Source organism: Cucumis melo, chromosome 12 (assembly GCF_025177605.1).
Source record: "Cucumis melo cultivar AY chromosome 12, USDA_Cmelo_AY_1.0, whole genome shotgun sequence".
Lineage (NCBI taxonomy): Eukaryota > Viridiplantae > Streptophyta > Magnoliopsida > Cucurbitales > Cucurbitaceae > Cucumis > Cucumis melo.
Window position 1 is genome coordinate 2,137,631 of NC_066868.1, and position 15,113 is coordinate 2,152,743.

General features: G+C 33.1%; 2 protein-coding genes across 2 annotated transcripts; one reads left to right on the forward strand and one right to left on the reverse strand.

The window, feature by feature from the left end:
* Window positions 1-1,282: 1,282 nt before the first annotated feature.
* LOC103497158 (methyl-CpG-binding domain-containing protein 5) lies at window positions 1,283-4,058 on the reverse strand. The gene is made up of 3 exons (XM_008459259.3): window positions 3,534-4,058; window positions 1,948-2,061; window positions 1,283-1,855 (listed from the first exon to the last, which is right to left on the reverse strand). Exons 1-3 carry the CDS (start codon window positions 4,032-4,034, stop codon window positions 1,631-1,633), a joined length of 840 nt encoding a protein of 279 aa, XP_008457481.3. The 5' UTR covers window positions 4,035-4,058; the 3' UTR covers window positions 1,283-1,630.
* Window positions 4,059-7,220: 3,162 nt separating this feature from the next.
* LOC103497159 (glucan endo-1,3-beta-glucosidase) lies at window positions 7,221-9,710 on the forward strand. Its single transcript, XM_008459260.3, has 3 exons — window positions 7,221-8,520; window positions 8,883-9,171; window positions 9,273-9,710. Exons 1-3 carry the CDS (start codon window positions 7,231-7,233, stop codon window positions 9,434-9,436), a joined length of 1,743 nt encoding a protein of 580 aa, XP_008457482.3. The 5' UTR covers window positions 7,221-7,230; the 3' UTR covers window positions 9,437-9,710.
* The last annotated feature ends 5,403 nt before the right edge of the window (window positions 9,711-15,113 follow it).

Consider the following 15,113-nt stretch of genomic DNA (forward strand, 5'->3'; position numbering starts at 1 on the left):
AAATTTTTACTTCAATAACTGCACTTTAAATAGATAGATAAAGTGACATTTATTGAAAGCTACATAGGATGAAAATTAGGTCACAAAATAATAATAAATAGCAAATATGTATGTATATACTTATTTATGTTTTAGTATTATAGTTATAATTTATGGAAGACATTTTAAAGTCAAAGTGTAGATTGTTGAAAAGAGAAAAAAAAAAAAAAAGGGACCAATTTAGGTGAATAAGTGGAGATGACAATGGCCAAAAAAGTTGACCAACTCTGTTGACATGTGGTATGAAGTGAATTGATGAGGTATACTATACACTAAGTTTTACAAATTTTTGTTTTTATAAAGAAACATATTTATTAATGAAATTATATATGTCAAACTATCATGATTGTTAATTATTAGTATGACTTATTTTGTCATTTTCACTCATTATTTTTAAAAAATGGAAGAACTTCAAATGAATTGAAAATGTCAAAATTAGAAGATATCAGCATTATTGTTTTATAAAACATATTGTTTGTGTATTTCAGAAATATTTTTGAACATAATATACAAAAATTCACAAGTTATATATATTAGATCTATCTTTGAGGGTTAGCTTTAATAGAATTTATATTGATATGTATAATAAATATCAATCCAAGGAGGAATTTAATTTTACTTTTACCCTATGCTTGGACCCTCACAAAATTAAACTTTATGATGAAATCAATACATCCTCAAAAGTAAAGTTGAAAACTGCTCCAAGTACCAACTAATAAATGAGACAAAATCCAACCAATAAAGAATCTAACATCATTCCTCATTGGATATTCGAGTTGACAATATGCAAATGTTTGAACTTCGTGACAAATTCGAGTAAGTAAAGAAAATACACACAATTTCTTGTAGGAACCAAAATGGGACATGACTCAACTAATGAGTATCTTAATATTCACGAGGTCTGTGATTCAAAGTAAGAGTAGTAAGTTACCCCCTTCATTCTAGTTTAGAATTTGATTAGATGAGATGGAGAATTCAAGATTAATTTACAAGTTGAGTGAACATAATGAATCTTTCTTTCATCAAATTTACAAATTCACACACGAGTAACTTAAATACTAGAGAAGCTCCACTTTTGTTTTTATTGCAAACCATAAATTTCTTCCTAATTCTAGAATTTATCTTTGGTAATTCTTTTTCATTGATTCTATGCAACAACAGTAGTATGTATTATTGCCACAAAAATATCAAATTTGAATCATAAAAGGAATACAAATCTAGATCAAAATGAAGAGCAAGAGCATAGAATAAAAATGAAGTAGCCCCTCATTCAAATACATTTGATTGTTGAGAATGAACAGAGCAGCCCTCATCTACACAAATTTGATCACTTCTTCCACAGTCCAAGACATAGTCAGTTAGATAAAGTCATGTTTTTTCCAGTATTTTTTCCTAACCAAATCTGTTTTTCCACAACACTTCCCCCTCAACCTCACCTGCTCCTTCCAAAAAGAAGAAGAAAAAAAAGACCAAAAGAATTTGGAGATGGGAAGCCATTAGAGAGAGGGAGGGAGGGAGGGGGAACAGTTCTTGCCTGAATGGGTTGGTTGTCTCAAAAAATGTCCAAATGGGATGGAATTGCCTTCTAACTTCAAACTTTCGATCGGCCAAGGAGTTGAAAAGCTCCCACCCATTCGCATTTAGTAGATTCAGGAACTTTCTCGTTGTCGATAAAGGGTGTCCAAGCATCCTGAGATGGGTCAGTGAGAACCCATTCGACCTTTTCAGGTACATTGAAGAAATCGAAGTTTAAAGGAGCAGATTTAGCATTGCTGGAAGATTTCTTGCCCTTGGGTTCGTCAGAGCCATCGGTAGACTGCAGAGTCGCAAATCAGGAACGAAAAAAATGGATGAGAGATCTGGATATCTCATTGGGTGCCAAAGAAGGAATGTTAGCTTTCAACTCACCGACGGATTACCATCTAATGATTTCTTCCGTTTCCTTAATGTTCCTGTTTCCAGAAAGTAAAGAACCTCGATCTTAGACCGGAATCGACGGTTTGAGACTGGGTCAAAGTAGTACTGCAAGGGACATGGGGATAGATTAGATTCTTTCTACATTCCTTACTGTTTGTTTGTTTAATAAATATCTAAAACAGAATAATAAGAAAAGGGATCCTCAAGAAATAAATGGGCCCAAGCATGCTCCCAATTAATTCAGCATGAGAAAAAATAATAACCAATTCATAAGCAATTTCCACACGACACTCAAACTCAGTACTCAATAATTAACACATGATACTTTGTGTCTTTTTTACTTAAATTGCTTGTTCTTGTTTTGTCCATAACAACGTTGTTTTAAACTAGGCAATTGAAGAAATTGAGGTATAATCCATCTCAAACTTGACTTCTAGTGAAGCATCATATATCAATTCAAGCACCAAGAACTAATCACATATCCTATATAAGTTGCACAATTCAAAAAAAGAGTCCAAAAAATTGTTGGTATAGGTAGCAACTTTAAATTCTTTTAAGCTTTTCTTAACCATACATTTATATCCTTAGGATCTCTCTCATTCAAATATGATCTCGGAACATTCACATTCCCCTCTTAAACTTAAGATGTTATATTTTTGTTATTCTTTTTCCCATGCTGATCTCCATCCTAATCAACCAAACTCTGTAATCCTAATTGGTTTCATATAAATGGTAAGTAGCCAACTAGAGCGAACCAAAATCCAAAGAAGCACCTACAAATCGAAGTTTATCAAGGCTTGTTCACCATCCAAAGGAAAGGACCAAGAAAGCTTGTTACGTTAACTGCATGACAGAAATGCTTGGATAATCCATGGACCAGAATGTACTTAAATGCTATACCAAGTAAAGGACAAAAGAATTCCCTAAAAAAATTTATATGAAATGAATTCCTTCATTTCTTAATTCCCAATCAGGTAATTTAAACTTGTTGGAGTACCTTAGATCTATTATGCAGCAAGTACAGGGCACTATATAAACTATTTAGTCCTAGAAAGTCTTGCAATTCATATTCTGTAACATTCTCTCTAATAAAATTACTCTTCCACCGTCCTGTGGACGAGTAGCTAAAACAGTGTTAGTAAACCACTCCTCTATTTTACGTCTGCTATAATCTTTGTTTGACGATTTTGTAATAACTGGAACACCCATCAACTCAATAAAGAATACAGCTAATGATCCATTTTTCAGATGATCAAATCCATAGTAGTTCTTAAACCCTTTACTACTTGATATATACCTCATATCCCCAAAATTGATGAGCTAACACCAAAGAGCTAATGAATACACGTAAGGCAAAAACAAAAGATCCTTTTCATGTTTTAATCCGAAGCTCCAAACGGAATATAGGTATCACAAAAAAATTATTCATAAGTAGAAGAAAAATAGTTCACAGGACGTTAAACCCCTATTCTATTTTGCATGGCTAATTAATTACCAAAACAGATTAATCTCCACTACAAAGAAGCAACTGATAAAAAAAAAAAAAAAATTAAGAACCGATAAGGAAATCAATTCACCTTATCGACGGTTCCAGCGGTAGCACCAGAGGAACGAACTCTATCTTCAACAACCCAGCCAGGGGGAAGCCAATTAGGCCGTTCAGACAAGGCAGATTTCGAAGACGCAGAGTTAGAAGCGGAGACTTTCTTGGAAGGGGAAGAATCTCCATTGAAAGAGTTGAGAGGGTCGGGGCGCAATGGAGATCGACGAGTGGAAGAGGTTTGGGGGGTTTTGCGAGGAGTCCGGTCAAGATCTCTGGAAGGTAGGGTTGGGGAAGGGACGGTGGAGATGGGGGTGGCGGTAGCGGAGGAGGAGGAGGAGTCGATGAAGGAACCGGCGGAGAGGAGAGGATCAGGAGGGAGGTGGTGGGAGAAAGGTAAGTCGGGTCGGGTCGGATCATGAGGACGGGGCCAATCGGAGTCCGGAAGTGAAGTTCCAGAAGCAGACATGTGGGTTTGGGGTTTGAGGGAAGAAGAAGAAGAAGAAACGGGAAAGAGAACGTTAAGAACACAACACATTATTTATTGTCTTTCCTTACTTTAACACTAATAACATAACAAACAAACCATTTTCTTTCTTTTTCCTTCCCTGTTCATGGGCTTTGGCCCAACCTCCAACGTTACAAAAATTCAAAATTCATCACTGGGCCTTGGCCCATTCTCTCTTTACGCCAAAAGTATGAATAAAGAAATAATAATTTAGTTATTTTGATATTTAATTAAAGATATTTTTAACGGTTGAGGTTGTCTGAAATTCAAAATAATAATTTTGTCATTTTGACATTCAACTAATTAATGTTATTTTGATATAAAATATATCGTTGACGTTCTCAGATTTTTAAAAATAATAAATTTGTTGTTTTGAAATTTAACTAAAGTTATTTTGAAATAAAATCTATCGTTGAGAGTCTATAAAATGAAAACTAATAATTTAGTTATTTTGAAATGTATAAGATTGAATAAAGTTGGTAAAATGTTGAATCAATTAGTTGAGTCGCGAGATATTAGGAAGAAGTTATGATATGGATTGTTATATGATTCTACTAACATAGATTAATTACACCAAATAATCACAAGTGGGGAATGTGGATATTTTGGTATTTTATAAAATATCATACACGTGTAAAAAAATGTCATTTGCTAAAAATCAAAAGAAATATCGATTTTGCCATTTTTCAAAATGACCTCTAAAAAACATGTTATATCTCTTATTATTATTACTTTTTTTTCAATTGGTCCGTATCTTTTAAATATTACATCTTTGGTCTTCAAGTTTTAAAATGTTATAATTTTATGTTTGAAATTTGATTTTTGTTTTATTATGGTTTATAAATTTTAAAATATTTAGTTTTGAACTTAATTTTTTATTTAAGATAATATTTTTGGTGTATCATAATATACACTCATTTTTGTGTATTTCTCTCCTCACTTACATCAAATAATAAAAAAAAAATTAAAAATAAAATAAGAAAATTTTACCACATGAAAAATTGTGATGGGACATTTGGTGGAGTATATTATAAAGATTGGTTTGCATGGCTTGCATCCAAGTGTTTTCCATTAATTAAATATTCAATTTTTATCTTTTGTGCTAACATCTATTAATTAATTTAAAAGTTAAAATACTTATAATCAATTGAGTTTCTGTTAAACATAGATTTACAAACATATGGAAAGTAAATAGTAATGAAAAATAAATATAAAAAGCATAGATTTTAAAACTTAGAGACTAAATTAAAAAAAAAATTAAGAATAAAATTTAAATATTTAGAGTTTATTGAAACCGAATTTAAAACTTAAGGATTAAAAATTCAACATTTTGAGATTTAGAAATCAAATAAAAGACTAGATCCAAAATCATTTATTAGAATATATATTGGTCATTGAAGTTGGTGAGAGCTTGTAATAATATGAGTGGTTTGGTTTGGGTATAGTGTAGATGGAAGTAAGTCGAGCCTAACTTTTTAGGGGGCGTTTGGGGGAAGGGTTGGATTATGAGGGTTAGGGTTATGTAATCCAACCCCCGTTTGGGGGAAGGGTTATGTAACCTTAGTTTTAACTCCTTAATCCTTCCTCAACCCTTCTTCAACACTTCTTAATCATTTTTCAACTTTTCCTCAATCCTTCTTCACAACATTATCATAACACTTCATTCATAACACTTCTCCCAAACACATCTTATCATAACACTTCCTCCATAACCCTTCCCCAAACACATCTTATTATAATTCTAGGTTTATCTTAACACTAGGTTTATCATAACCCTAACCCCCCATAACCCAACCCTTTTCCCAAACGGTCCCTTAATACCTAAGAACCATTATGCAGAGGATTTTACTCTCATTTCATTATTATATAGCAATTCATTTATTATTTTCTTTAAAAAATTATTTTTCTTAAAATATTTATTATGAACCTAAAGAAAATAGTATCTAGAATCATGTTTTTTCTTTTTTCTTTTTCTTATTACAGGAAAGCTATGTTTTCTTTTTCAAAATTTAAGCTCATTTACATTAACGTGTCAGTGTTTAAGAAATTGTGGAAAAAGTAGAGAAATGAATTATTGGAAGAGAAGTTATTTTTAAGCATAATAAACTCTACAATTTTTCACTTTGATTGTTCCAGTGGAACTTGTACCTTAAGTAAAAAAAACTTGATGTAGATTAGGGTGACCTAATATGAACCATGTATCATTTCTCTTCTTCATTATTGTTCTTAATATACTTATTTAAAATTTAGGTTGATTTATTTATTCTTTTAAGTTTGTTGATTTATAATTATTTAATACGAATTATATGGAATTAAAATAGATAGTTAAATAATGTTTTATTATCTAAATTTGGTTGATTAATTTAGATCAATGTACTACTATCTCTATCATGTGCGATGCGGTAGAAAACTCGGAGACATAATTTATGATGAAAAGAAACTAGATTAACTAATCTAATCTAGTGTTCCCATATTATATTTTATTTATATACCCATTGTCTTTTCCACACTTATTCTTTTAAAAAATGGGTTACCAAACATGTCTTAGAATTTGATTTGGGGATATATATATATATATATATATATATATATATTTTCAAATATAGTAAAATAAAATAAAATATTTACAAAATATAGCAAAATATTATATTTATTACTAACTATCGGTGTCTATTAGTGACTTATAGATACCGATATTTTTAACAATTTTGTTATCTATGATAATTTTCTATATATATAATTAAAAAAGATACATTTATTTTTATCTTTAAAAAAATGCACAAGAAAACTTGTTTTAAAACTAGTTACCCAACATATTTGATATTTGCTTTCAATATACAAAACTTTAAAAATAGGGGGAAAAAAAACAAAAAAAAAAGATTGAAATAGTTATCAAACATCATCTTAGTTATGTTTATAATGTTTAATTAATGCTAAAACCATTTTTGAAAAAAGAAAGAACAAAAAATGAAAACACATGAAAGAAAAAAATGGTGTGAAACGTGCCCTAACAAACATTTTTGTATGTTATATTTCATGAATTTATTTATGATATAATATAAATGTGATCATTATCCAATGTAGTCTAGTATATAAAAATATGGATACATTGTGTTTGAAAATTGTTGAAAGTTTTTATAGACGAACATAGCGCAAGGTAGCCTAGTTTGTATGAGTATATAAGTGATAGCATTATGTTTTGTTTGTGAATTAGCAAAACTATGCAATGGGAGAAGGCTTCCATTCAAAATATGCACAAATGAAGAAGATCTATTGGGGGTTCACTCAACGTATAATAATGGTTGTGCAAATGGGCCTTAGATGGGCCCAAAAAGAATCCCAGAAGATACGTGGGGTGGGACCCACCTCTACATCCCCTCCACTTTTCTCCTTCTTTTCTCTTTTCCGCAAAAAACTAAAACCCCTCCACTCTGTAATTTCACTCTTTCTCTTTCCCTCTCCCATGGCTTACTCTCTCTTTCTCTCTCTCCTCCTCTTCTTCTTCTTCTTCTTCTTCTTCTTCTTCTTCATTCCCCTTTCCTCCGCCGCATATTCCATCGGCGTCAACTACGGCACCGTCGCCAACAACCTTCCTCCCCCTACCCAGGTCGCCGCTTTCCTCAAATCCCGCACTTCCATCGACCGCGTCAAGATCTTTGACGCCAACCCCGATATTCTCCGTGCCTTCGCCGGCACCGGCATCGCCCTCACCGTCTCCATCGCTAACGGTGACATTCCCGCCCTCGCCAAGCTCCCCGCCGCCCAGTCTTGGGTTGCCAACAATATTCTCCCCTTTCACCCCACCACTCTGATCAACCACATAGCAGTCGGGAATGAGATCCTCGCTACCTCCGACAAGAATCTTATAGCGCATTTGCTTCCTGCTATGAAGGCTATTCATTCGGCTCTCAAGCTCGCGAATATATCTGATGTTAAGGTCTCGACCCCTCATTCGTTGGGCATTTTGTCCGCCTCGGAGCCGCCGAGTGCCGGGCGGTTCCGGCGTGGGTACGACCGGGCCATTTTCGCTCCAATCCTCGATTTTCATAATCAAACAAAGACGCCGTTCATGGTAAACCCATACCCGTTTTTTGGTTTCAGACCGGCGACGTTGGACTACGCATTGTTCAAGCCCAACGCCGGAGTTTTCGACAACGCAACCGGTAAGCATTACACGAACATGTTCGACGCGCAGTTAGACGCGGTTCACTCAGCGATGAAGAAGGTCGGCTTCGGAGATGTTGACATCGTGGTAGCAGAGACCGGATGGCCCTCCGCCGGCGACCCAAATCAACCGGGCGTAAGCATGGAGAACGCCATTTCCTACAACCGGAACCTCGTGAAGCATGTAAACTCCGGAAAGGGAACGCCATTGATGCCGAACAGAACCTTCGAAACTTACATCTTTTCTCTATTCAACGAGAATCTCAAACCAACCACTTCCGAGAGAAACTACGGCCTCTTCCAACCCGATTTCACTCCGGTTTACGACGTGGGCATCCTCCGAAATCCACCGGTAAATCACTTTTCCTTACAAAGCACCCTTCGCCGGTGAGGGCATTTTAGTAAAAATGTAGATAAAGCACCGAACATTCACATTACTATTCTGCTATCCAGTGGAAGAGTAGTATACGGAATTTCCACTCCACTGCCATGGATACACGCGTGTTCGTTCCTAATTGGTTCGTATGGTTACCTATGCTTTATTGTTCTTTTCAACCAATGACCTCCCAACACGTAGATTAGATTCCTAGTGCAAACCCTGCTGTCCAAGGATTCAAAAGGACACCTGTCATTTTCTTCCATTTCTGACGGAATTACCCTCCCCTTTGTTTTCCTATTTTTATAAATTAATATCCGCATCTATGAATTGAACAGACTATGGGGCCCACATCGCCAGTGGGAGAACCAAAGCCGTCGGATGAGGGGAGGAGATGGTGCGTGCCGAAAACGGACGCATCAGATGAAGCGTTGCAGAAGAATATTGATTACGTGTGTAGTAGTGGAGTTGACTGTGGGCCCATACAAGAAGGTGGGGCATGCTACGATCCCAATACAGTGCGATCACATGCATCGTACGCTATGAACGCTTATTTTCAAACCGCTGGTCGCCATGATTTTAACTGCGATTTTAACCACACCGCCATCCTCACTTTCACCGACCCCAGTAAGATTCTTTTTCCTTCAAGTCTATTATTAATAATAATAATAAAAAAAAAAAAAGACTAAATTTCATCCTTGTATTTGTACTGTTTTGGGAATTTATAGGTTATGAGGCGTGCAGTTACCCGTTCGATGAAGAAAAGTTAGCGGAGAAATCGGTGGCGTCTGCGGCGACGATTAGGTGTAGTATGGTGGGGGCAGTGGCAGTGGCAGTGGCAGTGGCGCGGGCATTTATTGCGGTGGTTGCCGGCGGTGTTTTATTAATTTAAATACAAAAGTGGGATTTCGGCTTTTAAGAAAAAAAAGGACCGTTGGGGTTAGTGCGTTTTTGGAGTTCATAAGAATCATTTAATTTAATGCCGTTTATTTTGTATTTATTGTAATATCGGCTAGAAAGCAATATTTTTTTTATCTATGAACTTAGCAAATTCGTTAATCCAAGGTTAATGTGTAACCGATTTAGTTTTAGTGGTTTCAAATTTTTAGTGATTTTGTATTTTAGATGATTCCGTTATTAAATAAATAAGTTAATTGTTCTTAGAATTCATTTATTTAAATTTTTCGAAAAGGTGGTAAAACCATGTTCTATTACAAGAATTTGAAATTTATTTTTTGTTCAATATTTTGATAGTTTACTGCCTTGACACGATGGTCGGTGACATTTTACTTAACACTCATCTATGAGATTGAAATACAATTCCTAGAGTCAACAAAATGTTGATGGTAGAGAATAGAATTAACTCTCTTTCAAAATTTAGGGAAAAACTAAATTTCAATTTTAGTGACCAAACAATTGAGGCTAAATTGTTATCCAAACATTAAATTCTTACATAAAACTTGAGGAACAATAATATATTATTCAACTCCCCAGGGCTAGCTTTCTTTTATTTATAGGTTTTTTAATATTTATTTCTTATTTGGTCTCTAAACTTTAATTGTTGTTTTCTTTTTGTTTTAATCTCAGAAACTTTTAGTTATCTAACAAATGACGAGGTGGATTTCTAAGTTCAGATGGCTAGGATATCAATAAGATAATCACTTTTAATAACATAAGATTTTAATTTTTAGTTAAAGGCTAGATAGTAAATTGATGTTTTATTGAAGAACTAACAAAATCACTAAATTTTGATCTTTACCGTTTCGGTGCATTGTCTCATTCTACTTCACTTTTTTCAGCTTATATGCTTAATGCAATTCATCCACATATAAATTTTAGTGCCTCAAGTTTAGGATATTTTGTGATTCGTTAAGATGCTTTTTTCTCTTCTTTCTAATTATTTCATCATATTTTGGGATTTGATGATTCATTATGGAAATTTTTGTATACAATTTCATAGAATTTATTTAAATAAGCATTGTACTCATTTTTACTTTTTAGATTTTTTCATGGATGTTAAATATCAATATGTTAATTTTTTTTATTCTACACAAGTGCCAATTCTTTTAATTTACTTCAAAATTTTAATTTAATAAATAAACGATGGAAAATTGAGAGGAAATTTGAGAAATTTAAATTTTGGAGAAAGAAATTTTAAATTTAGGTTTATTTAATTAAAATGTACTAACCATAAAAGATTTATAAAATAAATTTAACAAGATTTCTTGATTATTTATTAGTTTAATTAATATCATGAATTTAAAGCTTAATCATCCAAATATAGAAAGTCATTATTCTATCAAAATATAAAAAGTCATGTCATTGTTCTGTTATAGAGTTGTTAATGGAATTGTAAAGACATGGATCCAAGTAAGTTTTTTTTTTTTAAAAAAATACGTTTAACCTTTTTTTTTTTAATAGTTTGTCTTATATCATTTGTCAGTATGCCATTGTTATATTGTTGGAAAAAGCTTTATAGGCCATTTACTTTTTTAGAATGTACCTAATCTAAATTTTTTAGATTTAGAAAATGTTGATAATTGATAAGTAACTTTGTTTTGTAGGAATATTTGTATAGATATATGAGAATACTTTGATTACCAAATTTGTTTGGTAAAATTTCTACTCGAAAAGTTCTTAAGTTTACGTAATATTCTAAGGATGGAATATCTATTACTTTATAATTATTCTTACATGTTATTTGTTTCACCAAAATAATATAGTAAGTTAAAGATTTTTTATAGACTAAATATCAATTTAAATATCTTTCTAATACAAGTACAATATAACCAAAAAAAGAAAAAAAAAAAAGTAATGTATATATGGCTACGGTATTTATTTTAATCATAATGTACAAACAGAGGGAGAGTTTGTCATATTTATATATACAAGAAAAAAAGGAAGGAGAAAATGTGGAAGAGGATGCCCTCAACATCCGAATCTAGAAAATTCATATTTAAAGAAAGCATCCAAAACTCTCACAATGTCTTTCGAGATGCTCGAGAATCTTCAGATGATAAGATATTTTTGTATTGTAATGTCCTAGGGAACTTGGATCCCCGACATTCCCTGCATCCCCTGCTATCTGACAACATCATTATTACTTATCTTAAAGGCTTATTAGAGTGAAAGTCATCCCTATAAACCACTACAAGTTCTTTCAGCATGCTTTGCCCTCCACTTGTATACATCCTCGAAATATTCTCAGGAAGTCACTCGAAATAGAATTATTTTGAGCTAAGCGTGCTTAATTTTGTAGTTCATAATCGAGTCATCGAAAAGGAATGTGCACCTTGTTGATATAAATAGTAACTTTTAATTCTTTTAAGTCCTTCTTAACTCTACTTTCATATTCTCAGAAATACTCTCATTCAGATGTGATATCGGTTTATTCATGTCCTCCTCCTAAATTCAAGGTGTTATAATTTTACACTATGATAAAACATGGTAATACATATTCTAGGATGCTTGTGAAACAAACGGTCTCTTAGATATTTTTTCTTTGAAGAAGGACGTTAAGTTTAAGGTTTAGTTTTCATTTCGTTCTCAAATTTCAAAATGTAACATTTTTAGTCTTTAAGTTTTGAGGCTCGTTTCAATACTTCTTAGGCTTCAAAATATATTGATTTTACCTTTGAGATTTGAGTTTTATTTCAATTTGGTCTTTAAATTTCAATATTAACAATTTCAACAATAAACATTTTCACTGGATACTCACCTTCTATCATTGACGTTAATATCAACGAATTAATTTAAAACAATCGTCGAGTAAAATTCAAAATTTAATTTTATAGTGAAAAAAATGAGTGAAACCTAATAAACAATTATTCGTTTATATTAATAAATAGAAATTAACACTTACATGAATATGTAATTAAAATTGAAGCTAAAAGAACAAATAATTAAAATAAAACACAACTCTCAGCAAATGTTATGGGTTAAATTTGAAAAAATGGATACAAAGTAAAATAAAACTCAAATGCCACAGTGTCGGCCACATCAAGCCATAATCACTAAGTATGGAGGTTGATCCTAACTCTTGCACTCTTGCACATGCTTAGATAGATCCAACCACAGCTTATTTAGTTGTCCTATGAATAATTAATTAGTAAAAACCTTATTCCTATATAATCAAGATGATGTACACTAAAATACATCTCAACTTCTACACTCTCTAGCTCTTTATTATAGATTTGATCTCGGAGTGTTGGTGGCCAAACATCACTTTGGTGCGAATTTCTCTATTTTGCACGACTTTTGTTTGATTATCTTTCAAAAATTACAAATTCATAGTTGATACTAAATTTCAGTATTGAGAACATGTCCAAATCTATAAATAAAAACTGTAATCTCATTGATGAGCGGAGAGTGATCAATCTGATTGCATTTGAAAATTAACTATTTTGTGATAAAAAAAACAATCTAATTACATTTGCGATGGCTGTTTATTAACATTGATTAATTATTAAAATTTTATTACGATTATATCAACCTGGATGGTGAAAAAATTACCATCCTCGTGGAGGAGTTAGTAACAGTGAAAAAAAAGAGTAAAAGAATTAAAACTTTGAAGTGGATGGTCACAAAACACTATAAACAAACCACAAAGCAGCGGCAAAGAGGGCAACGCCTCTCAATTGTAAGCCACCGATTAATACAATCCCTATGAAAAAAATGGCCACAGTTCTCAATTACTCCACCAATCTCCTCTTCCCCAAATCCCTCAATACATATCGCACACTACCTCCCATCGCAATCCCCAATTTCCCCTCTTTTGATTTCTCTAAAACCCATCTTCACGTCCGCCGGAATTTCCTCCGACGTCTCCTCCGCCGCAGTTCCCGATACTTGGCTTGATTCCGTGTCGCCGTAAACTACAAGGAGTCGTTGATGGTAATAATAATGAAATATGAACATGGAACAAAATCATTAGACCACACATCACTGCCACCAACGTCAACCCACTTGCGATTGTTAATCTGGTCGTTAGGTGAAACGTACTGTGGTGGATCGGTGGCGGGGGAATTGGTGGCCGTGTTGTGGATTCCGGTACCGGCGGAGGAGATGGGGAAGACATGGCTGAATTGAAGAAGAAGGTTGGGAATTTTAATAATTTTGATTCGTTTTTTTTTTCTTAAAAAATATATACAAATATATTTTGTTATTTGTGAAAAGCTTGAAACCCAACAAGATAAGGAATCTAATTCCCAATTGATGTTGAAACAGTGTAGATGTGTTTGAATGAATTTTGGACGATCATGTCTTTTGTCACTTTCAAGTTGAGAGTGATTAATTATAAGATAGAGATAAATTAAATTCAAGAGTTTCCATTCCCACTAGGAAACTAACAAGAATTTCCATTTCCCATTGGGAAACTATTTTCACTTTTCCAAAACCTATAAATTCCAAAATTACTCTATGATTAAACTACAAAATTACTTTCAACGTGAATTCTAAATAATAAAATATCATCGAATAAAATGTCATCACCAATTCTTTTACCATTCCTCTTGCCATTGCCACCATCGCCAGTGCCGCCGTTACACTCACCGATCGTACTTCCTCGCTCCATCGAGGATTTGCTGATGCTCTCCATGTTACTTCTCCTTGTACTTATTTTAGTCATTGCCATTTTATGAGGCAAACGATCTGCCAAATCTGACGAGGAAGAGTCGTTGTCGAAGAGTATAGACATTCAAACACCAATTTTTCATTACAGTGTAGATGGAGACATCGAACAAGAATGTGCAATTTGTCTTTGCGAAATTGAAGAAGGAGAGAAGTGTAGAAAGATAAAGACGTGTGGTCACGTATTTCATAAAGACTGCATTGATCGGTGGTTTACGGTGGAGCTCCATTGTCCACTTTGTCGGACATCGGTTTGTGTGGTAGTTGATTGCAGTGAAAATGCCATGGCTTCTTCTTCATCATTTCCGACCCTCTTGAACTGAATTTAATCTTGAGACGGATCAACTTTGTTATCACAATAAAGCAAGCGAGTAGTAAATACTAGTCTTTTTATGTTTTCTTTTTTTGTAATGTTTTGTTTGATGAATTTGAAGCTATAGAGTTGAATTGAATGGAATGATGAATTCAAATATACTAGAGGAAATCAACCACGTTGCTTATGCATAACTGAATACACTATATTGAAGTCTATCCGAATCTATTAATAAAAGAGTCCATTAACAATATATTTATGTTTTAATTTAACGTCAATTCTCTCGCTCTACGTATTTAATATTTTGAAAGACCTATACCGACCAATCTTATTCTAGACAAAAATGCTCCTCAATCACCTACTTTTGTGACTACTATATTGATCTTAGAAGCATTTTCAAACAAAATATCTGTCAAATGTAGCAAATATCGAATTTTGTTGATGATATAAGAAATTACAAAAAGTGCTTCTAAAATTTTTAGTTTGTTTAAAAGTACATATAAACTCTCACAAGTTAAAGGGTCCAAGAGTTTCAAAAAGACAACTTTTAAAAAGGTTAAAAAATGTTTTTACTATTAGATTTGAATTGAAACCGTTAATTTTTTTTTCTTTTTTAAAATGGCTTTAG

Bases quoted from the DNA above. Each gene is read 5' to 3' on its own strand.
- LOC103497158 (XM_008459259.3), bottom strand. From the start codon at position 4,034: ATGTGTTGTGTTCTTAACGTTCTCTTTCCCGTTTCTTCTTCTTCTTCT. The intron at 2,062-3,533 runs GTGAATTGATTT...TGTCCCTTGCAG, and splicing joins CCGCTGGAACCGTCGATAAG to TACTACTTTGACCCAGTCTC. The intron at 1,856-1,947 runs GTGAGTTGAAAG...GCGACTCTGCAG, and splicing joins CATTAGATGGTAATCCGTCG to TCTACCGATGGCTCTGACGA.
- LOC103497159 (XM_008459260.3), top strand. From the start codon at position 7,231: ATGGGAGAAGGCTTCCATTCAAAATATGCACAAATGAAGAAGATCTAT. The intron at 8,521-8,882 runs GTAAATCACTTT...TGAATTGAACAG, and splicing joins GCATCCTCCGAAATCCACCG to ACTATGGGGCCCACATCGCC. The intron at 9,172-9,272 runs GTAAGATTCTTT...GGGAATTTATAG, and splicing joins CCTCACTTTCACCGACCCCA to GTTATGAGGCGTGCAGTTAC.